The sequence below is a fragment of the Neltuma alba genome, unplaced genomic scaffold (assembly GCF_004799145.2).
Source record: "Neltuma alba isolate B1F8T4 unplaced genomic scaffold, ASM479914v2 tig00012479_pilon, whole genome shotgun sequence".
Classification (NCBI taxonomy): Eukaryota; Viridiplantae; Streptophyta; class Magnoliopsida; order Fabales; family Fabaceae; genus Neltuma; species Neltuma alba.
Window position 1 is genome coordinate 31,288 of NW_021636954.1, and position 23,075 is coordinate 54,362.

At 32.4% G+C, this 23,075-nt stretch overlaps 3 protein-coding genes across 3 annotated transcripts; all 3 read right to left on the reverse strand.

Annotated features, from left to right (window-relative positions):
- Positions 1 to 563: 563 nt before the first annotated feature.
- Positions 564 to 5,257, reverse strand: LOC114727505 (phosphatidylinositol 4-phosphate 5-kinase 6-like). The gene is made up of 8 exons (XM_028914200.1): positions 4,141 to 5,257; positions 3,792 to 3,959; positions 3,273 to 3,438; positions 2,811 to 2,924; positions 2,546 to 2,739; positions 1,981 to 2,123; positions 1,821 to 1,896; positions 564 to 995 (listed from the first exon to the last, which is right to left on the reverse strand). The coding sequence occupies exons 1-8, from the start codon at positions 5,190 to 5,192 to the stop codon at positions 704 to 706; spliced, it is 2,205 nt and encodes a 734-aa protein (XP_028770033.1). The 5' UTR covers positions 5,193 to 5,257; the 3' UTR covers positions 564 to 703.
- Positions 5,258 to 8,149: 2,892 nt separating this feature from the next.
- LOC114727503 (NAD(P)H:quinone oxidoreductase-like) lies at positions 8,150 to 10,108 on the reverse strand. The gene is made up of 3 exons (XM_028914199.1): positions 10,007 to 10,108; positions 9,726 to 9,917; positions 8,150 to 8,582 (listed from the first exon to the last, which is right to left on the reverse strand). The coding sequence occupies exons 1-3, from the start codon at positions 10,095 to 10,097 to the stop codon at positions 8,275 to 8,277; spliced, it is 591 nt and encodes a 196-aa protein (XP_028770032.1). The 5' UTR covers positions 10,098 to 10,108; the 3' UTR covers positions 8,150 to 8,274.
- Positions 10,109 to 15,895: 5,787 nt separating this feature from the next.
- Positions 15,896 to 19,346, reverse strand: LOC114727501 (NADPH:quinone oxidoreductase-like). Its single transcript, XM_028914198.1, has 3 exons — positions 19,214 to 19,346; positions 18,805 to 18,996; positions 15,896 to 16,455 (listed from the first exon to the last, which is right to left on the reverse strand). The coding sequence occupies exons 1-3, from the start codon at positions 19,314 to 19,316 to the stop codon at positions 16,148 to 16,150; spliced, it is 603 nt and encodes a 200-aa protein (XP_028770031.1). The 5' UTR covers positions 19,317 to 19,346; the 3' UTR covers positions 15,896 to 16,147.
- Between the last annotated feature and the right edge of the window lie 3,729 nt (positions 19,347 to 23,075).

The following is a 23,075-nucleotide window of genomic DNA, read 5'->3' on the forward strand; positions in this document are numbered from 1 at the left end:
TATTCAGTGCCAAAACCCGAGGCTCCCCTGGGAACAAATGGCCGCTAAAAAGAATGATTTCTAATTCTGCTTTGACCCTTCTAGGGTGTATTCATTTACAAATTGCGAAATGGTAGGGTGGCTCTCTCAACGACATTAAATACAACAAACATTTTTCCTGTCCCTATGATTATGATGACTTTCACAAATGTGAAACATGTGATGATGAGAGGGAATGCACAAATTTCACGAGCAAAAAAAAAAAAAAATCTAAGTGCTTTTCTCCAGCATTTGCTATGATGTTTTCTAACATTGGATAAATTCTTGTTTATCTTTACTACATGTATGTACATGCGAAAACTCAGATTGAGTCTGCAAAATGTGACGCAGGATCCAAATTTTTAGGCTAAATTTGGACCATTGCATGCACATGCATATAGTGAACAAAAAACTTCTCCTCATCATATATTATTTTAGAAAATCTCCTTCATTTCTTATGTTTCTGTTAAGGAACCTGGTGCAACTGCTGAAAATAATTAGACCTAAGTTTTGTCCATTCAGATGTGGTCTATATCCTCTGGCACTCATAAAACACCCCCAAAATCAGCATAGCTGGGGCCAAAATGGGAATGAATGAGCTAATTAGTGAACTCATTGCCGTAAATGCCTCGCTCTGATGGCCTCTGGCTGTAAGTTGAATGTTTAGTATCAAAACTTTAACTTTTTAAGTGTCTTCAACAAAAACTTTGAAGATGAAATCACGAAAGCGTTTCGAGTATAGCCCAGGATCAACAGCAGAGATTGTAGTGGCATCATACTGCATTGCTTTGTAAGCATGCTCAAGCTTTTTACTGATATCATAGTCTTGTAATATGTCTATGATGCCAAAAAAGATTATAATTTCATATATTTCCCCTGTTGGTTCTCCAACCAGCTGAGGAGTTTCACCCTCATTTCTTCTCACAGTCCGTTCAGCCCTTGCTGGCATGTTTATACCTAGTTGAATGGACGGCAACCTACAACAGGAAATACAATGCTTATTTTATGAAAAAATGTTATTGCCATTGATTATCAGGACATGATTAAATCAACTTCTTCAGTATTTGCTATCAACTTCCCCAATAAAGCTCTCCCACAGGTTATAATCTTATAGGTGAACCTGATCGTAAACCTAATAATGGCAGTATGCGACTAAGTTTCTTCCTTATCAGAATCACTGCTTTACAATTAGAGGAAAAAGAAAAATTCTTGGCTGTAGAGAATCAACGAATGATAGTGAGAAGTCTAAATAAGACAATGAAAGACCTGAATTTACGCGGACCTATGGAAAAATTAAGAAGAGGTGAAGAACAGATGAAGTATCAACATTAATTTCAGAAGAAGCAAAGCAAAAATAGGTGGAAATTAGACAGTTACATCTTTCTTAGCTGAACAGGGCTAACATGTGCTTGTTGAATTAGAATTAGTAAAGGAGCAAAGTTTAGTATAGTTACTGAGGTTGGTTGAGGTTTTTTTTTTGGGGGGGGGGGGGGGAAGAAGAAGAAGAAAGAAAGCACGACTAAACAAAGTAAACATATAACATACGTACATTCTCAACATCACAACGGTGACTCCTTGTAAAAGTTATTCTGCTGGTAATAATTTCATTAACGGATTAAAAAAAGCTCACAGCAACGAGCTAAGAAACTGTAGAATTTTTTTCCTCCTTAAAATAGAAAAGTAACTAATAAACAATAGTAGGCCTGGTTAGGTTCCTGATGATTTGACTCAACACTTTAGCCATCAAAATTAAAGTTATTAAATAACTTGAACTTCTAGCAGCATGTGTAGAATGACCATACCGACTAGGACTTATGAGAAGCTTATCCCTATCTGCTATTGAAAGGCGAGGAGTTCCACCATTGTCAAAGTGTCCATCTGCCGCAAGATATGTTCATATATTTAGCAAAGATTCATATTAAACATAACTTTAAAAAGGGGGGGGGGGTTACAAATTATAACCTTTAGGAGTGAAACCTCCTGAAGTACGGGTAGGCGTAAGAGAATCTTTATTAGTTTGCTTTTCTTGGAAGTGAAGACCAACCAACATACTATAATCCATTATCCTTTCCTGTTCAAGTAAGTCACAGTCCCTATCCACTTGCCTGCATGAAGGCATGCTGAGATAATAAAACAATCTACCTTCCAAAGATTCCATATATTTCAAGTCGGTGACACCATGTTAAGTGCACAAATGTAAGAGTGAAAAGTTTATGCAACAGTGCCACCATTTCAGCATATGACATGTAATGGGCATGATCCTTTCATCTTAAATTTAAAGAAACGAATAGAGGACTTTTTGTGTGGGCTACAATTTATAGTCAATCCGTTATTTGTAGACCACTGATCTCCTTACCATTTTCATTAAAGTTTGGCTTCAAAAGACTAAATTGTTACCCATAAGCAGCTAATAAGTATGAGACAAACAATACCATCATGATCCATAGCACATAATACTCATGCACGCATGCTCATGCACACAAACAAACAAAAACGAAGGAACCAAAGTAGTAGGCAAGAAAATTACGAGCAAAATTCCTCAAACCAGTCCTTCTGCAACCGGAAAAGATAATTTAGGTCAAGGTCTTTAAGGGTGGTCGTTGCATCTATTTCTGCCTCAGGTTTATCGGTTGTACGACCAAAGGTAGAGCCCTTTAAGTCAAAGCGCCTATGAATGGCATATTCGGAACAGAATAGATTTCCCATGATGACAAATCGTACCTGAAATTTATAATGCATTAAAAAGTAAAAGTTTAATTTAAAGTACAAGTTTTTTCACACCTATGAATTACCTTCTTCTGTGCACCTGTTAGTTTAACACAATGAAGACCATAGAACTTGGTCACTAGAGTATTTTCGAAAGCTCGAACATGATTGTAATATGCAGGAAGCATACGCAAGAGGACCTACAGTCACATTATAAAGTTGAGTTTTATCTAGCAAATAAATAACCTTGCAATTCAGGCAACAATAGAATCACATCAACGATAGGTGTGATGGCAACCATTAATAAATTTGAAGTAGCTTTTAAAGTAGTTTACAAACAAAAGGATAGCCAAGTTCACAAAATGTAACCAATATGTATTGACCTTCAATGTCTTGGCATTGATTCTATGAATTTAGATACATGCAACATAAGTAGCGAAACTTCATAATTCTTGATGGCCATGGTAATGATTATATTTATAGATTGTTGCAGAAATTCAAAGAACTCGTGGCTTATATCAGATCCAGCGAATTTCAAGGTAACTCACTTTCCCTTCAGACTTCTTCATTGTCTTTATCATGTATCGGTCATCATGGGTCAAATAGAAAAAGCTTCCACTTTTTCCAGGGGATGAGAGCTCCCGAAGGGCATCATTCCCACATATGGATAGCATGTAATCAGCTGGATCTACTTTGAACAATTTTCTAAGAGCCCTGAAAATATAAAAAGCAATGAACCATTTTCACATATTTACAGGAAAAAAAAAAAAAGGTTATTCTGACAAAAGTTAAACGCTAGAAGTAATGCTAATATGGCGACTATGAAACAATATAGCTAGGAGTGTTTCCACGTATTCCCAGCATTTGTATTACAGCCATATTCCTCTCAAGAGCATATCACCAACCTCTTTGTGCCTCCAGATAAAAGGTTATACATTTTCAAGAGCATTCTCAACAAGTTAGCACTCAGCAGTTTATACTGCAAAAGAAACAGTTCACCTAACTAACACGTTTTCTGCGTAAAATAAAGTCTATTCAACCTGAACATTTTATGTCTGAAGCCTGACCTGAACACTACTGGGCAGTAATCTTTCCATCTAAACTCACAAGATGAGTGAGGTGGTGTGTGCTTCGATCCTTCTGGTGGAAACTTGGTCCACACTTTTTCATTGGGATCAAATGCGGAAGGCTTCAAATCAAGGGATGCACTTGGAGCAGGTCTTCCTACAGCATGTCTGTGCTATGGCGCAAAAGATTAATAACCTTGTAGTGAATACCAGAATCATACGAGGAAAGATTCATTTAAATCACACCATGTTGTTGTACCAAAAGTTATGAGAAAAGATGAAGATTGAAAGTTTAGCTGAACCTAAAATGCCGTATAAAAATACAGGAATCAAAAGCTATCATCAGTACCTGATTCCTAACTGCAGATTAAGCATGAGGTCATAGTTCTTATGCCCTTTGGATATGGTCACCCCCTGTCTCTTGGCAGGCTTTATTCTTAAATGTGGCGGTTTATTTCCTCTTGAAACAGAATCTTCAAACTGAAAAGTCCCTGTACTTTCAAACCCATGACTTGATCTCCTATCTACATCAGAATTACGACGGAATTCTTCACTACCATAACTACTAAGCCTTGCATCCGCAGACATCCACCTAGTCCTCCCACCATCATTTCCCTTCTTGGAAACTGACTGCAACATAGCCATCATCTCAGGCAAGTTTAGCCTCTTCTCTGAAGGATAAATTGGTACATCCTCACACGGGTACACTACACAATCATTCAAAACAGCAGAAAACACCTCTTGAGGATCCCAATCTTTATGACCAGAAGAAGTAGAACCCGCAGGGTAATAAGTCCCACTTTGCTCCCTTGAATCTTTACTCCAAACCCCAACATAGAAACTCCCATCAGCCCATCTGAATGTTCCATTCCCTTTAGGCAAACCATCTTCCCAGCAACCATCATACCTATTCCCATCTGTCCACATCATTGAACCATTCCCATTGAACTTCCCATTCTTCCATTGTCCTATATAATAATTACCTTTCCTCCATTGATACCTCCCATGACCATCCTGAAACTCCTTCCTCCATTCTCCATCGTAGCAGTCACCATTTGGGTAGCTTTTTGTCCCTTTCCCATGTTTCATGTTCATCACCCAAGAACCTCTATAGGTATCTCCAGATGAACCTATGTAAGTACCTACACCATCCATATACCCATTTTTGAATTCACCTTCGTATGTGGCCCCGCTTGGCCAACTGAACATTCCATTACCGTTGGTTTTGCCTTTTTCCCACTCACCCACATACATACACCCGTCAATCCACAAGTACTTTCCTTGACCTTGAGGAAGATGATCGCACCATTGGCCAGTATAGAAATCGCCATTGGAGAGAATCTTCTCGACGTGATGGATTTCTCCCGGCCGATGATCTTCATCGCCATTATCCGCAGACATTGGCGCGATTACGTTATTCCCCCTCTCCCTAACCGAACACTCTGTTTGTTAACCGTTGCTTCCCAAGCCTTGCCAATGCCGTCCAGTTCTTGGCTCAATCTTCTTATAGCCTATTATTCGCCTTCATCCATCAATACCCAGATGAGATATATCTGCAAGGTTGGTGCTTTAGATGTGGCGTCTATGTAACCATCTCTGTAACATGACACAGAAGAAAGAAAAAAGGAGGGATTTTGAATCCATTTCCAAACTCAATGTCTAGAATTACAAGAGGAAAAATCCACTGAATTCCGTTACTGCTTCGGCAGGATCGGTTGTGTTCAGATTTTCAAAGGAAACGCTGCTGTTAGTCTATTACATTGGGCGACGAAAAAACAAGTTGATCGGAAAATGGTTGCTAGTTTTTAGATGTTATTTCCTATCATGATAGAAAATTCATTTTTTTCCCCTCACATTTTTTTTATTTATTCCATTACATAATTATTATTATTATTATTTTTATTTGTTTTGTGCAGCTGAGTATGGACCAAAGAGATTCAACATCCTACTGATTCCGAATTTGGCTCCTCAAAGCAATAGCAGACCAGACAACTGGAAGAAGCAGAAATGAGCAACGTTGAAGAATGAACGAGAGGCATGAATGATGTGGGAAGCTGTCTGTCCTATTCTTAGCATTCAATACTCCTGATTTTTAGTTTTGTCTTTCAATCCTTGGATCGAATACTGCCTTCCTTCACCAATGGGGTTAACATTAACATTAACATTTTATAAACTGTCAGTCGAAATGTCAGTAAATTATAAAGTGGGTATTCATTCATTCCAAATACTGTCAACTAACTTCATATTTGCGAGGGAAAAACATAAAAGGGTTAGTACTTTAGTGGGACGGACTAGTCTTTATAAACCAAGTTTTGAATTTCTATTAAGAGAAATATTTACATTTAGTATTAGATAGTTTTCAAACAGAATTGTTTAATAAGAAAATACATGTGTTTAAAACAAGATAAAAAGGGCATATGTTTTAAGATTATAAAAGGAGAATGCATTGAGGCAAAGAGTAGGGTGATAGGGATGGCACTGGACCGATTGAACTCCCAAACTAATGTTTGATGTTAACAACATTAGGATGTGGCCTCCCACATTGATGAGGTTGCTTCCGTCACACTAATAATTATGGCTTTTGTCTAATGCTATCTATCCTTATTTACTCCACTCCCTCCATTAATGCTTCAACTTGAAGACAAGGCAAAAACCATACAAACAAGGCAATTGTCCTTGTCCCGCCACCTATTCTCTGATTACTTCTCTGTCCTAATTTGAAAAACCACTTGGACTCCATTTTACTTTTGCAGAATGATGGCTTATCTTTTTCCTATTTAATAAGAGAGAGATATATATTATTAAAGTATAAGACTCTCAAAATATGATATTAAGTTTTTTAAGTTCTGAAATGACTTATAAGTGATTTAATTATTAATTATTGCTTTTTTATATGTTGTTGTCAATTGATAAGTTAAAGTTGTTACTCAATCTAAAACTCGCTGTACCTTTTATAAAAAACTGTTTGTTTATAATATATTTTACCTATGGCCCCATTTAAAATAATTTATAAATAACTTTCTAATCATAATTTACAAAATACGAAGTAAGTATGTAAAAGGAGTTTTATCTTGACTTATGTAAAATGTGCTTATGAGTGCTTTTAAACACCATCACAGACAGATCCTAGTGAGGTGAGACATATTTGAATATAAGGACAACTAAACAAAGTTTAAAAAAATTAATTTAAGACCAAATAATCACTCTTCTTTAGTTTTGGTAAGGTAGTTAAAAGTTGATTATATTTTGAACATAAAAGTATTTATTGAACTGTTGTTATTGATATTCAATAGGAAATTTTTACAGAAATAGTTGTCGGTGTCTTAAATGTTGTTATCATTTGATAAGTTAAAACTGTCACTTGTTGAACTGCTATTGTTATTTTTTATAGGAATAATTAACATTCAAGTCCTTATAGTTTCAACTGGTTTTTAATCAAGTCCCTATAATTTTTTTCTTTTTATCAGATCCTTATACTTTCACATATTTTTAATCAGGTCCTTATAATATTTTTTCTTTTTATCAGGTCCTTATTGTTTTACTTTGTCTTTAATTAGGTCCTTGTAGTTTTTATTCTTTATTTTAAATAATAAAATTTTAAAAATAATAAATTATTGTAACAATCTTATGTTAATATTCTTTTAAATTTTTAGTCAAACAAATATATTATTTATTTTCAATTCTAATTTTTATAATTATAAGATTCAAATTACAATAATAAATTTTTCTAAAATTAAAATATAATTATAAATAATTTATATTTAAGTACAATTATTATTCTGATTATTTATTAATTACTAAATGATTATATTAATTATTTTGTCTAATTATGTAATTATTAATTTAAAAATAAAATTAATTTTTAAAAATAAAGTTAATAAATAATTTTTTTAAAAACTACAAAGGACCTAATTAAAAAATAAATGAAACTATAAGGACTTGATAAAAAGAAAAAAAAATAGGACCTAATTAAAAACACACAAAAGTAAAAGAACCTGATAAAAAGAAAAAAACTTATAAGGACCCAATTAAAAATCAAATGAAATTATAAGGACCTGGAGATTAATTATCCCTTTTTTTTTTATATAAACTGTTATTATTGTTATTTTGCTTTTTTTTAAATTAAGGATATTTAGTTAATTTTAGTACGAAACTATAATCCCAAACTAGTTTTTAGAAGATTCACAATAACCAAACCATTTTGAGACCTTGAATTAGGCTTAGCAAATTTAGGGAGTATTTTTGTGTCTTTATGCCTTTATTAATCCACTAATTACAGGGGCAAAATTATTAATTAAGACACCGTTTATTTAGCTTGAATAAATTTGAGAATTACTATTCTGGCCATAATACTCCCATAAATAAACAACGATTAATCTAAAATATGGAATATATAACAAGCAATATAATGTAGTTTAACTAAAGAAATGAATAGGTAATGAAGGATAAACTCAAACTATTTGGTGAATTTAAGTCGAATTCATCACTTGTTTTGATGAAGTTGGAGGGAGAAAGATTTCAAGGAGAGAAGGATATCTTTCAATCTGAGCTTGGCATCCTCATCAATTAAGTCCCCATTCTCAGAATTGAACTTGGGAGGAGGCTGAAAGGCATTGAGGAAGAAGAAAGGCTTGTTGATGAAGTGAAGATCAATGCATATTCCTATTTGGCGAAGATGATACTGTGCTGTTGCTCCTCCGAGCTGCCCTCCTGCACTTACAATGGCCGCTGCTTTACCTCCCCACATATTGGGTGACCTTGATGCCCAGTCTATTGCGTTCTTCAAAGGTGCTGTACGTCACAATAATATTAATAATACATCCAGAAATCTTACATATAATTCTTTTTTTTTTTAACTACACGTGTCTCTATTCTTCTATTAGAAACAATTTTATTTGAGACATTATCATGTACTAAATATAGATATATCTCCCAATGATAATTCAAACTTTAGTTCACCATGGCATGAGAAATTAGCTCCTTTCACAATACCTAACCCTGTTGGTAATTAATTGATACTACTTCCGGTTTTAAATATAAGAGCTAATTAATTAATTTGAGTAGATTAAAAGAAAAGTTAAGTTAGTTATTTATAATAAATATATGTTGTCTTTCCTAAAATATTCTTACTAATCAAATTTGTTGGTTAGAACTACCATTATTAAAAAAACTATCTTATAAAAAAATAGATAAATATGAGAGATAAAGTGGATTGGAATCTTATATTTAAAACCAAATAAAAGTCAAACGTATTCTTATATTAATTACACGAGGTATTACTACAACTAATTCTTTAAGGTCTGCGATAGTCCCAAAAAAAAAAGAGAACGAGAGGGCAAATTAGAGAGGGAAAGCTCTCATGCATCATCCATTGCATAGGATTTGGCATGACTTCCGTACAATCCATACTTCATTTTTTAAAAAACTTATTTTTTTTAATCCCTAATTGGACGGTAGAAGAGTGGACCGGGTGCTCATCTGAATCCAACAAGTATGAAAGTGAAACGATCCATTACTTTATAATAGCCCAATTATTGAATTCTTTATATTAAAAAATTATTTAATCCCTAATTATACGATGTGTATTTCATACTACCTCCGGTCCTTATTATAAGACCCCGTTTGACTTTTTGTTTGGTCCTAATTATAAGATCCCAATCCATTTTGTCTCTTATATTTATGCATTTTTTTCCAAAATAATCCTTCTAATAATGATAGTTCTAGTCAATACACTTAATTAGTAAAGATATTTTAGAAATAACAACACTTATTTATTACAAATAACTAACTTAACTTACTTTCTTAATCTCCTCAAATAAGTCAACTGGGTCTTATAATTAGGACCGGAGGTAGTATTACGTAAATGAAACCGCCGAAGTTTAGATTACGGAAAGCTAAATGGATTCAAGTCAAAATTGTCAAGAAGGATCATACCTGTGACAGAGAAATTATACTCCGGAGAAGCGAACAGAACGCTATCGGCTTTGAGAATTTTCCGGCGGAAAGCTTCGACTTCGGCGGGGAATGTCCCCTGTTTTTCAAGATCGGTGTTAAGCATCGGCAGAGAAGCAATCTCAACTTCTTCGATTTCAACGCCTTCAACGGCTTCCTTGCTTAACTCGATCGCTGAGATCAATCGAATCAACAAATCACAACGACCAACAGAGAAGAAAGATCAAGACGAACAAAAATAATGCGAAACCGTAAAACTATACCAGATCGAATGAGCCCTCTGTTGTACGATCCTTTCCGAAGCGATCCACAAATCGCCGCCACTTTCACAGCCGCTGTGGCACGCGTCACCATCGAAACAGCCATTTGATTTTGCTCTATGTGATCCGAATCGGAAATCTGGTGAATGCTGTGATACGAAGAGATTTACTCCAGCTGGTGGCCATTCTTGTAGGAATCTGGGATTGCTGAAAATTCAAGATGATTGAATTGACGAGAGCACAACTATATTGAATTGATTCGAAAACGTACTCCTTTTGCATTTTGCTACTTGGAAATCTGAGATTTCTGGGCAACTGATGGAGAGTTGACAAGTAGGAGTGAGGTATGCATGATGTTCTCCTTTGAATTGTTGTTTCTTTCTTTCTTTATTTGTTGCTTTTTTTTTTTGCCGAATTATTTGGATTGTGCTGCTTGACAGTCAAAGGGTCAAACAATAATTAATAGTCAACGTGATTGTCGTTTTTTTTTTAATTTTTGGCAAGGACCAGATTTTTAACTATATTATATGAAATCAACGTTATTTCAAGCATTTATTTATTATTTCTTGAGAAGTGATATTTTAAATTAATAATACACCAACACTATGTTTTTTCTGATTATTTAGTTCTTGTAAGTTAATCGCACGTCCACTAGCAATTGTGTTTTTGGTCGAAAACACAAAATCTTTTTTTTTTAATTGATCAGGCTAATACATTAATTTTCAGCTTTATTTTAGAAATATTAAACCACTTACCCAAAAAATTAATAGTAAATAATTGTATAAAAATAATAATTAATAAACTTGGAAAAACCAGAGCATAATGAAATAAAAACTTGCACAGCTACATTTTTCAATTTTGAACCACTTACCCAAATTCAATGTGCTTGTTTTTTGTATTTTATCCACCTCTAATAATTCTCCTTTTCTTGTCTGTACTCTGAAAAACGATAGGAAGCACAAGCGAGGATAGAGAATTTTAATTCTAGTAATGTTATTTTATCGCAAGCCACTACAGGGATTAATGGGGCCAAAAGCCTTTGGCAACTTCATTGGAATTTGTAAAATAGTCATGATGATAATAAAAAATAATACTATAAACAGTGCTTAATATAGATTAGATCTTATATTAAGATCATGAAAAGCATTAAAAATAATAATAATATCAAACAATTAGTTTCATGAAAGAAATTAAATATATGTGTGCGTTTCATCTTCTTTCCTTGTAACTGCGGCTTTTTAACTTCATCTTTACTTGCCTGCCCCAGTTCAAGATATAAGTTTTGAATCATTGTAAGGGTATGATTTGTTGTTTATAAGTTTCGATTTTATCTTTAATTAACTATATGTCTTTTTTTTTTTTACCTTATTCTCTCTTATCTTTTTTTTTTCCACTTATTCTTTTTTTCACTTACCTTCTCCACAGTTAGAGGTGTTTTAATAAAAATAAATTGCATTCTTTACATATTTATTATATTTAATCAATTTTAACCACTTTTTAAGTTGTGTAATTTAAGCATTTGAAATTAATATTTTGAACGGAGAGAGTATTTTTCAAGTACGTTTGGAAAAATTTCCCTGTTCATATTCGTTCCCATATTGTTTGGTATAATTATTTGAAGGATTGCTATGTAATAATATTACTTTGCCTTTCCTTTTCTGATGGCTATATATATATATATATATATACACACTCTTCCGATCCTAAATATAAGACTCTTGTTGTGGTATAAATTACATTACAAAATAAGTCTTATATTTATATTACAAAAATAGTCTTATATTCAGGGCAGGAGGAATATATATCAAATCAAATTTAAATCATGCCAAATGAAGAAACTCGAGCAGCGTAAATTTTTTATCCGCAATGTTTGAATTCATGACCTGACGTAACAGATGAACCACATATAATTCTTCCCTGCTGTTACCCCCAACATGGTACTGCGATAGTTATGGCAATAAAATGTGGCCTTTGGAAATTGGAACTAATTCAAGCCCAACAGCAAATTTTAAAGCTCAAAATATGTAAATAGCTATTCTCGTTTCAAACTCTTACGTTATTTACCAAACAAGACTTGGTTTAGTTTGTAAATAGTCGATTCATAACCTACAAGTTCGTGAGTTTGAATTTTGCTGTCAATATGAGAATTTTGTTAGTGGATGATCTGTAAGTATTTTTGTAAGCGCTCTTTAAGCCTAAAGGCACGCCCTAGGCTTAGTGAGTCCCATGATCCAACTCATCTAAATTTTATTGGTAAAAAAAAAACTCTTACATTATTTGTATCCAAAAAAATATTAGAATTATAATTTTTCTAATGACGTAATACACCAATACATATGCAAGCCATATTAAATAGCAAAAATAGCAACAACAAAAAAACCACCGAAATAGAAAAATTGTAAATTGGGACTCATAACAAGATGAGGGTAGGTTTTGACAATAATTTTTATAAACGGTCCTTATGTGCAATTTTTTTTATTTTAACAGTTTTTTTTTTTACAATTTTCCCTATTAAATAAGTGTATATTTGCTTACGAGCAATAAACTACCTCACTAAGAAATCTACCACATTTTAACCTACAGGATGGGAATTCAGAACTAACTGTAGGTCAAATAAAATAATAGAGACAAAGATAGAATAACTTTCAAAGTGAAACCCAAACTCATTTTGAAAGGTTTCAATAAAAAAAAATGGCAGCATTAAAATCAATGGCCGAAATTCCTGAAAATTTTCAAAAATTTATGAAAAATAAACAGAAGTGTTTAGAACAGTATTTAAGGCCTAAAAGGTAAAAACATAATGAGAATTACTTATCAGAGGATTTGTCATAATTATAGGTATTTTAGGCTAAATAGAAAAAATTAGTTAAAGCAAATAATTATAAATAAATAAAGGCCTCAATTTTTGAAATAGACATGAGAAAAAATTAATTGGGAGTTTATTGAAGATTGTAAAATTATTTTCAACCCTTAAAGGTAAGAAGATTAGCCTTAAAAATATTTAAAGCTGAATTATGTTGATAAAAGGCCAATTTTAAGAAAATTTAAATCGAATGAGTTACAGGTCAAATTTTGACCTAAAAAAAATGAGTGAATTCCCTCTCAATAAAAAGAGAATTATTGGCACAGATAAATAAATTTTTAGAGCTACTGGACTAAACAGGATCCAAAAAAAATTTAACCGATATAATAAAATTATACCTTGAAATAGCCTAAAGTTTAGTGGGATAATTTTTCTCTCTCATTTTTCAAGCATTTTGGTGCCATTTTTATGAGGAAAAGGACAGGGTTGGAATTATACCATTTGTTAAGGGAGATAATTAAAAAAAAAAAGATTAAAATAATTGTCTTCTATCATATACTAAATATCCTAAAGACACTTGGTAAAAAGAAAAAATGTTCATGAGTTCAATTTAGTTTTTCCCTTCTTTCTTCTTCTTCCAAAATTGCACCACGTAACTAATGATGCAAAGGAGATTATGTAAGGAACATGATGCAAGGGAACACATAGCAAATTTGATAAAATACTTGGCATGATCATGTAAAAAATGGCTTGATAAAGGGAACAAATGGCCATTAGAATTCTAATGTTTCATAAAGGCAAAGTGAGAAAATTAAGGGCCAAAAATTACCTATAAATGCCCCCTCCCAAGCCCTCATTTTCAGCCAATAAAAGAAGAGGAAAAGAATCAAACCAAGTTCAAGTAATACTCCAAGCTAAATTCAAGCTTCCATTAAGGGTCTAATTGCCATGATTAGTGATTGATTTGGATTTAATTTTGGTGGAAAAAAATGGCTAAAAACCCTACGATATCTTGTTGCCCAAAATGTCATATGTAACTTAATAGTGGCCTAGGGATTAAAGGATAGAAAAAGATTAGAAACTTTCACCTTAATAAAATATATCCCATTCTTCCCATTCTCTCATCCTATAAAATTTTAAAAAAGAAAGGGAAGGAAGTGGAGCAATTATTGAGTCATTCCCATAAAACTCTTTCTCATAGCCTTTATTCCATCAAGTCTGATAATCTTGAGTTTCTGGAGGGAAGGTAGTTGCCCAAGTTGCGGTAAGCTTACAATGTTGGTACAACTGAGAAAAGATAAGGACACTCAATTGCGTAAAACATGTGAATCACCAAGCCACCTTGAAAATTTAGTACCTCTGTATACTTCAACACTGAGTTCTTTTACACTACGATTTGGCTCAAGTGCCTCCGATACGTGCTCTTGGTGTTGTGTCTCTTCAGGACTGTACTTATACTTCAATGCACCTTGCCCATACATCAACTCCAATGTATTCTGATCATACAGTAACTTCAATATATCCAACTGCTTTTCTTTCAAATTGGCCTCTCTCAAATCCGTAGCTTCACTTATATACCCCATATTTAAGATGGTTAGTGAACATGTAAGTTGCTTTAGGGCACTTAGTTCTTTTAAATTTGATCCTCTCTTTTTTGCCACAGCAAATCGATTCATTGTTTGGAGCTGATTTAACGTTCCCATATATCTTGGCATTTTTTGTATGTAGAAATTTGATGGCAACTTAGTCAAGTTATGCCAACAACTTAATTTCAACATTTGTAATTTGATGGCACATTGAATTTAGTAATTTCTTAATTGGAGTCCAAGAAAGATCCAGATAATACAAGTACTTCAAATTGCTAATACCATCTGTCAACTTTTTGATATCCCAAGATCCCCTCAAAGATAGTACTCGCAAGTGCTTGAGATGAGAAATTCTGAACGCTATATCACCATCTATAGCAAAACTGTACCGGAATTCTACACCCAATCAGAGGAAACCGAGTCTTAATCGATGGCATTTGAGAACCTTGTCAAAAATCTCAAGATTTGCATTTTTGTTGTTTATATATGAAAAGTAGCATGTCTTGCTTGACATGTCTTGTGCTTGATCCATTTCTAACTGCACCAAAAAATCTCTTGCCACAGATTTTGCTAAATCCCTGAAAAGATCATGCATGATGAAAGTAATACCACCTATTCTTGATGACTCAAAAAAAAAAAAAAAAAAGAAATGACCTAGACTCTACATCATTGAAAATTTCATCACCCACTTCTTCAAGCCTCATATTTTTATGAGTAGGATATACCAAGCCATCAGCCATCCATAATTGGATTATGATATTCTTGTGTACATTATAATTTTTGGGAAAGATGGAGCAATATGCAAAGCAACATTTAAGATCTGAAAGTAGATAATGGTAACTCAATCTTAAAGATAGGATAATATAGCTATCATTTCCTGATAACTCCCAAATACCACTTTTTTGTATATTATTTGGAGGATTAATATGTAAAATATGCTGTTTTTGACCATTCCAGAGTCCCATTCAATGTAATCATATTACTTTACCTTTCCTTTTCCTATGGCTATATGTGTGTGTGTGTGTGTGTGTGTGTATTATCACTATCAAATCAAATTTAACTAATGTCAATGAAGAAATTCGACCAGCGTAATTTTTTTTATCCGCATCCGCACTGTTTTAATTTGTGGCCTTACGTAACAGATGAACTATATAATTCTACCTTGCTGTTACCCTCAACATGGTATTGCCATTGCTATGACAATAACATGTGGCCATTGGAAATTGGAACGAAATCAAGCCCAACAACAAATTTTAAAGCCCAAAATATGCAAACAACTCTCATTACGAGCTCTTCGAATTATGTGTACCCAAAAAAAAAAAACCTCTTAGGATTATAATTTTTCCAACGACATAATACACCAGTATATACAAGAGCCATATGAAATAAATATATATTTGCTTACCATTAATAAACTGCCTCACTAACGAATATCCCAAAAAACAAAATGTAGGAACAGAACAGGATCATATGGTATAGACAAGGACATAAGGTAACGCATTAATTGATAATCAAAACCCTCTTATTCAGATTGTAAACCCACAACAAATTATTGAACAACCTTCGAGGAACATGAAGAAAAACATAGTTAAAAAAAAGCACAAATACATCTTCCAATTTTATACATGTCTCAGTTTGAGCTCAATGCATGCTATGATCAAGAACATTTGTCTGAATAACAGAAGCTGATTTGCAGAAGAAGTAAAAGAAAATCAAAGCCGCTATATCGTGGATTGAGATGATGATGATGATGATTCAGGTTCTAGGTTGAAGTTGGAGAGAGAAAGCCTTCAAGGAGAGGAGGACCTCTTTCAATCGGAGCTTAGCATCTTCATCAATCAAGTCGCCAGTATGAGGATTGAACTTAGGAGGAGGCTGAAATGCATTGAGGAAGAACTCAGGCTTGTTGATGAAGTGAAGATCAAGAAAGACTCCAATGTGACGAAGATGAAATTGGCCTCTTCCACCACCTAAGCTCCCTCCTGCACTAACAATGGCCGCAGCTTTGCCTCCCCACACATTGGGAGGTCTTGATGCCCAGTCAAGCGCATTCTTCATTGGTGCTATTACAATAATAAAATACCCATGTTCACTAAAAGTAACAGATTTAATGTTGAGTGAGTGAGTGGTTGTGCGTGGAAGGAATCAAAAAAAGAAAAGCAAAAGTAAAAGAAGAGAGATTGGTTTATTAGTGCGCTTCCTTGCCTTTATTGCTAGCGTAATTTATAAACAATTTTATGTTTTTATAAAAGATAAAAGTTTTATTTTTGATCCTCTAATATTAGATAAAATTTCAGCTTAGTCCTTCAATTTAATTTTATAAGGTGTCATTTGGATCTTAACCCTAATATTTTTTAGGTTGAATATGCTAATAATTATTATTTTAAAAAATTAAACCTAACATTTCAGAATGTTTTGTTAGCGGCTAAAATTTCAGTAGTGACTTTTTTTTTTTGTTAATGAAACTGATAGTGTCAGAATTAGATGACTAAAAAAAAACTACTTTATAAAATTAAGGGAAAAAATGAAATTTTGCATGAAGTTAAAAATCAAATCTACAATTTTATTATAAAATATTGATGATTCATGTAGATCACTATTTTGAATTTTATTCAAAGGGTGACAAATTATTTTGGAATTTACACAAATTTCTTTTAAATTAAAGCAAACTACATCACGTTATTGCAAAGGTGGAATAAGGTATAAGTAGTAATTAAGGGTTTAATCATGTAACCAAATAATCATAAACTGGTTCTATATATGGAGTATAACTACCAAAAGTAAATTATATGTCTTTTTTAATTTTTGTGGGAACGGATGTGTTCATTTAGGCCACGTTTGGTACGCGGCATTGGGAGCGAGGGACAGGGACTGGATCAGGGAATGAGACAATTTATGGTGTTTGGTAAGTGGCATTGAGCAAGGCCTGGGATTGCACAGTGCCACATGGGTGGGATTGGACAAGCCTGCGCTCCCCCTGGTATTGCATTTTCAATCTTGGGATTGAATATTTTTAGGACAAAAACATCCTCATTTATAATAATTTTCAGACAAGTTTAACCTTCTCACTTTCGTCCTAGTTTATCTTCTCCTTTTATTGTTCTGAACTTGCAGCTCGCTTTCCCTCTCCTCACTCTCTCACTTATTGGAAGGGGCATTATTGTGTTTCCATAGCTTGGATATGATTTTAAAATAAAAATTAATCAAGCCAATCCCTTCAAATATTACCTTGTACCAAACGTAAGCCTATAGCATCATTTCCAATCACATTCCCAGTCCCATTCCCTGTCTTATTACCAATCCCAAACCCTCAAATTCATTGCTGCATACCAAACATAACCTTAGTTCATTAACAAATAATCCTCACATCCGTCGGATCCAACTATCTCCTAAATATAAATAATGGTAATGGCCAAAAAAGCAAAACCAATAACTGTGCATTTTAAGCAGCTAGGTTGTCCTCCATGATTACAACTTTTAATTTAAATAGTCATTGATTTAAATTGTTAAAAGATAACTTCTTATAATTTGATGTCTGAATATTTTTTCATATTAATCTAATTATAAAAGATATTTCTAAAACAAAACAAATTGTTTGGGGGGATAATATTAGGATAACCTTAATACACTCCCGTCCAATTAATTAAAGCAAAAAAATCAATAAGTGTTAATAATACCATCACCAATCTTTAATATAAGAGCTAGTTTAACTTTCAGTTTGTTCTAAATACAAGATTACAATCCATTTTATTTATTATATTTATCTATTTTTTTAAGTAATTCTTGTAATAGTTACACATATTAAATATTCTATCGATTAGTATTTCTAATTAATATACATGATTATCAAGAGGATTATAAAGAATCCAACTCATGCTTGATACAAATAATTAACTTTAACAAACTTTTTTAATCTACTCAAATCAATCAACTAATAACACGAATTTATTAAAAAAAAATATTTTTTCAGTCCTAAATACTACCTCCGGTTCTAATTATAAGAGCCAGTTGACTAATTTGATGAAATCAAGGAAGTAAGTTGAGTTAGTTATTTGTCCTAAATAGATGTTTGTCTTTCCTAAAATATCCTTGCCAATCAAGTGTATTAACTAGAACTATCATTCTTAGAAGGGCTACTTTGAAAAAAATGTATAAATATAAGAGATAAAGTAGATTGGAGTCTTATATTTAGGACCAAAATAAAAGTCAAACAGGGTCTTATATTAAGAACCAGAGGTAGTATAAGACCTATTTTATAGTGTAAAAAAAGTAATATATAAAAATTAGAATAAATACTTCAAGTAATTTTGTAAGGGGCGAAGAGGGTTACGAGGAACCAAAATGAAGTGTCAACAGAACCGTCCATGGCAGAGAAAAGCAGCTTCTGGAAAGAAACAGAAGGGAGGATTTACCAGACACTGAGAAATTATACTCAGGAGAAGCGAAAAGAAAACAATCGGCTTCTAGAATCTTCTGGCGAAATGCTTCAACTTCCGCCGGAAACCTCCCTTCTTCTTCAAGATCGGTATTCAGCATCGGCAGAGCAGCGATCTCGACGTGCTCAATCTGGAGACGTTCAATGGCTCCCTTGCTTAGCTCGATCGCTAACATTGATCCAAATTCCACAAATCAGATCCGTACAACCGAACAAGCAAAGAAACAGAGACAGTGTGTGCAAACAGATCAGAAGAAGCATTTGATTCATTCTTCAGAGAGTATTTTGATTATAACAGACAGAACAGCATGAGATATATAATGCGCCAAGTTCTGGAAAGAATCCTAATAACGCAAATGGAAAACGGTAATAATGGAGTAATTAACCAGCTCGAAGGAGGCCTCTGTTGTATGAGGCTTTACGAAGTGAACCGCAGACAGCCGCAACCTTCACCGGCACCGCCGCACCGACAGACCCTGCGAGTGCCATGCTTCCTTCAAAGTGTGATGAGATCAATGAACACTTTCAGGACTAAAGAGATCGAAAAATTGACAGAATAAATAGAGCGGAAAAGGAGTGAGGTTGTATAATGAGTGTGCATTCCTTTTGGTTGTTTATTATTTTTCCCAAGACAGCATGTGGGGTTAGTGAGTGCTATTGCTTTATTTTGGCACTCTTGCCAAAATAACTTTGGGAAACCAAACTATGATTTGGCATAAAAAATTCTCAAACACCTCACAGTTCTATAAAATCATAATTTAGTTCTAAAATTATGATTTGACCTATCTAAATTATAATTTCATGAAAAACAAAAGGAATGTTGTTTTTAAAAAAATGTGATCCTTTTTTCTACATTGTAATATTATCTTTGGTTTTTAATATAAGAACTAATTAATTAATTTAAATATATTAAGAAAATTAATTAAATTAATTATATGTAATAAATAAGTTTTATCTTTCCTAAAATACTCTTCTAATCATGTATATTAGTTAGAAGTATTATTTGATGGAAAATTTAATATGTACAACTACTACAAAGACTATTTTAAAAAATAGATAAATATGAGAAACAAAATATATTGAAGTTTTGTATTTAAAACCAAATTGAATATCAAAATAGCTCTTGTATTAAAAATCAAAGATCGTATGTTATTAAAAAATTTAGTTGTGAAGAAATGCCATAGGATTTCATGTTTAAAATCTTTAAAGCAAAATAATTTTTTGTTGGCAAAAAAAATCATTTTTCTAAAAACATATTTAATCTTATATTTTATAAATACATATACATATATTAATTATTTATTAATTACATTTTTTTATATTATTTATTATGTTGGCAAAAAATATATTATTAACAAATTTATTACGTCAAATAAAAATATTTCTAAAATCTATCTCTTATGTAATTATTATATTAACTTATATCTTTTTTAGTAATTTGTATATATAAAAAGTGCTTTTGACAACAACTATCTAAATACTCTCACTTTATCAGAATCACTTTTTCACAAAATCTATTTTTTCAAAATCTATTCTCAAAAATAAATTTTCCCTATAAGTTATTCTCCTAACCATGGTTTGATTTTATCCAAATACCCCCGCAGATAGAGAGCATTGAAAATGAAAGATAAAAATTAATATTAAAAAAATCTATTACAAAGGTATTTAGTATGAAAGATTGATTGTTACATGGGATCAGATAAATCTATATACTCCTCCGGTCCTTAATATAAGACCTATTTAACTAATTTGATTATATTAAGTTAGGTAAGTTATTTAATTATAAAAAAAGTAACACATTTTTTCTAAAACACCATAATCATCTTTTTTTCATACCCCATTTCCCTCTTTTACTTGATTATGGTTAAAAAAGTACCCATAGGGGTAATTTAGAGAAAATTTATAAATATGAGAAATAAGTCTTATATTTAGAACTAAAACTAACTTAAAAATTGAGTCATATATTAAGAACCAAAGGAGCATGTGATATTAGGAAGTATCATGAGAAAAAGTAGTATTTCCTAATATCACCTTTATAGGTTTGCTTAATTCTATAAAACAAACAATTATTTATGCTAAATGTTTCTTTAATTATTTTTTTAATTATAATTACAGTCTATATCTCTCATTTTTAATATTTTATAGCAAACGGGACTTATATGTATATATATTATACACGCACGTACATACATATGTGTATATACAAACACGAAATGGTTAGCTTTGGGTTGGGTTCTTTGAATTCGGGTACTAAGGACAGGGGGACAGACCAAAGTTTATATTAAAAGGGGGCTGCGGCCGCCCCAATGGACAGACACATTGTTTCCAGCATGTGAATAATCCTGCCTACCGTGATATTAGGAAATACTACTTTTAATTTAATGTGAAAATTAATCGGGGAATTTTATTTAATTTTAAATATAAAATTTTAATTTATTTTATTTAAAATATTTTTTAATGCGTTTAACATCCTGAAGTATATTTTGATGCATTCGTTGAAGTATTCTTTCAGATATTGAATATGTCATATTCTATTAATTTTAACCCTAAAAATGATGAATATAAATTAGGTCATGGGTTAAGTAGGGTAGTTAACAGAGAGATGGAAGACCAGATCGGGACCAAAATATTATTTTTGGAATATCCAGTCAATATTGAACAGAATAAGAATATGGATTGAAAATTCTAAAAAATTTCTCAAAAACTATGAAAAATATAATAGAAGGTAAAACATAGTATTTGAGGTCTGGAAGATAAAAATGGGATGAAAATAATTTATTTTAGAATTTTCTATATGTTTCTAGAATTTTGGCTAATTAAAGAAATATTGGCTAAATTGAATTATTTAAAATATATAGGGGCCTCAATAATTCATGAAAAAATTAGAAAAATTATTTTAAATATTATTGTGAATTTTAAAATTATTTTCAACCTCTAGAGATATAAAGGTTAGTTTTAAATTATTTAAAGCTGAAAATTTTATCGGTAAAGGGTTGATTTCAGAGAAAATTCAATTGGAGGAGTTGTAGACCAAAACAAAATATGAGAAAATTTGGAGAATCATTTTTCATTAAAAGGTTGCTGTTGGTGTAAGTAAAAAAATTTTAGGAGGCATTGAATTTAATAGGATCCGAGAAAAATTCAACCAATTATGTAAAATTACACAGTGTGGTAACGTTAAGCTTGGTGGGGCCAAATTTTTTTCCATTTTTCTGCCTTGAATGGTGCCATCTATGAGGATTGGGGACCTAAATAGAATCATATAGTTTGTTTAAGGTTAGAGTTGGAAGAATAGATTTTTAAATAAAACATGTCAAATTTTCACATGTGGATGATTAGGTATCTTATGAGGTGGTAGTCTGCATTAAATGTGGACGAAACTTCAGCTCACATGTGGTGGAAAATCAAGGGAGGATGAAGGAGAATTGTCATGTGTTATGCGATAAAAATCAAGGGTAAGATTGTAACACATGGTAAGCTAATTCAAGGTCTATATATATATATATATATATATATATATCACTTCCTCTCCATTTCTTTCACCTTTCTTTTGGCCTATTTGGAACTTTACAGGGAGAGAGCATTTGTCATTTGAGGAGGAAGAAGAGGAGAGAAAGAACAAGCCAAAACCAAAGTGAATCAAGTGTTTAATCAAGGTAAAAGCTTTACTGTCCTATCTAGTACTTGATTCTATATGGTTTGATGGTTTTAGACTTAGTTTTGATGGAGTTTGGTGATTGAAACCCTAAGAGAGAGGTGCTGCATGAAATTATTTTGATAGATTATGATTGATATTAAGTTGTTATATGGTTTAAAGGATTGGAAATGATTGTTAGGTAGTTGTTAAACCTTGTTATTTGAGAGATATCAAATTATGTATAAAGAGGGGACTGTTCAGCAAAGTAAAGATGGATATTCTAGGGTTTGATTTTTTTTGTTTTGATGCTTCCAATAGATTTAGAAGGTGATTTTTTATAGAGATATAAGGAGAACATGCATTTCAAAGCATTAAAATTGAAAATAAAATTTTAAACTCTAAGGTACCCCATTCGGCCAAAAGAAGAAGTGATAGGAGAATTGGATTGATGAATTTAAGGTTCAAAAATAGATTCTACACGAAAAATTGTGTAGGAAACACCTATAGGAGTTATGGAAATATTGGTGATACTAAAACCCTAAATTAATGGAAAAAGGGGTCAAGTTTTAGGAAGAATTTATGTAATGAATGATATAATTGATTTGGAATGC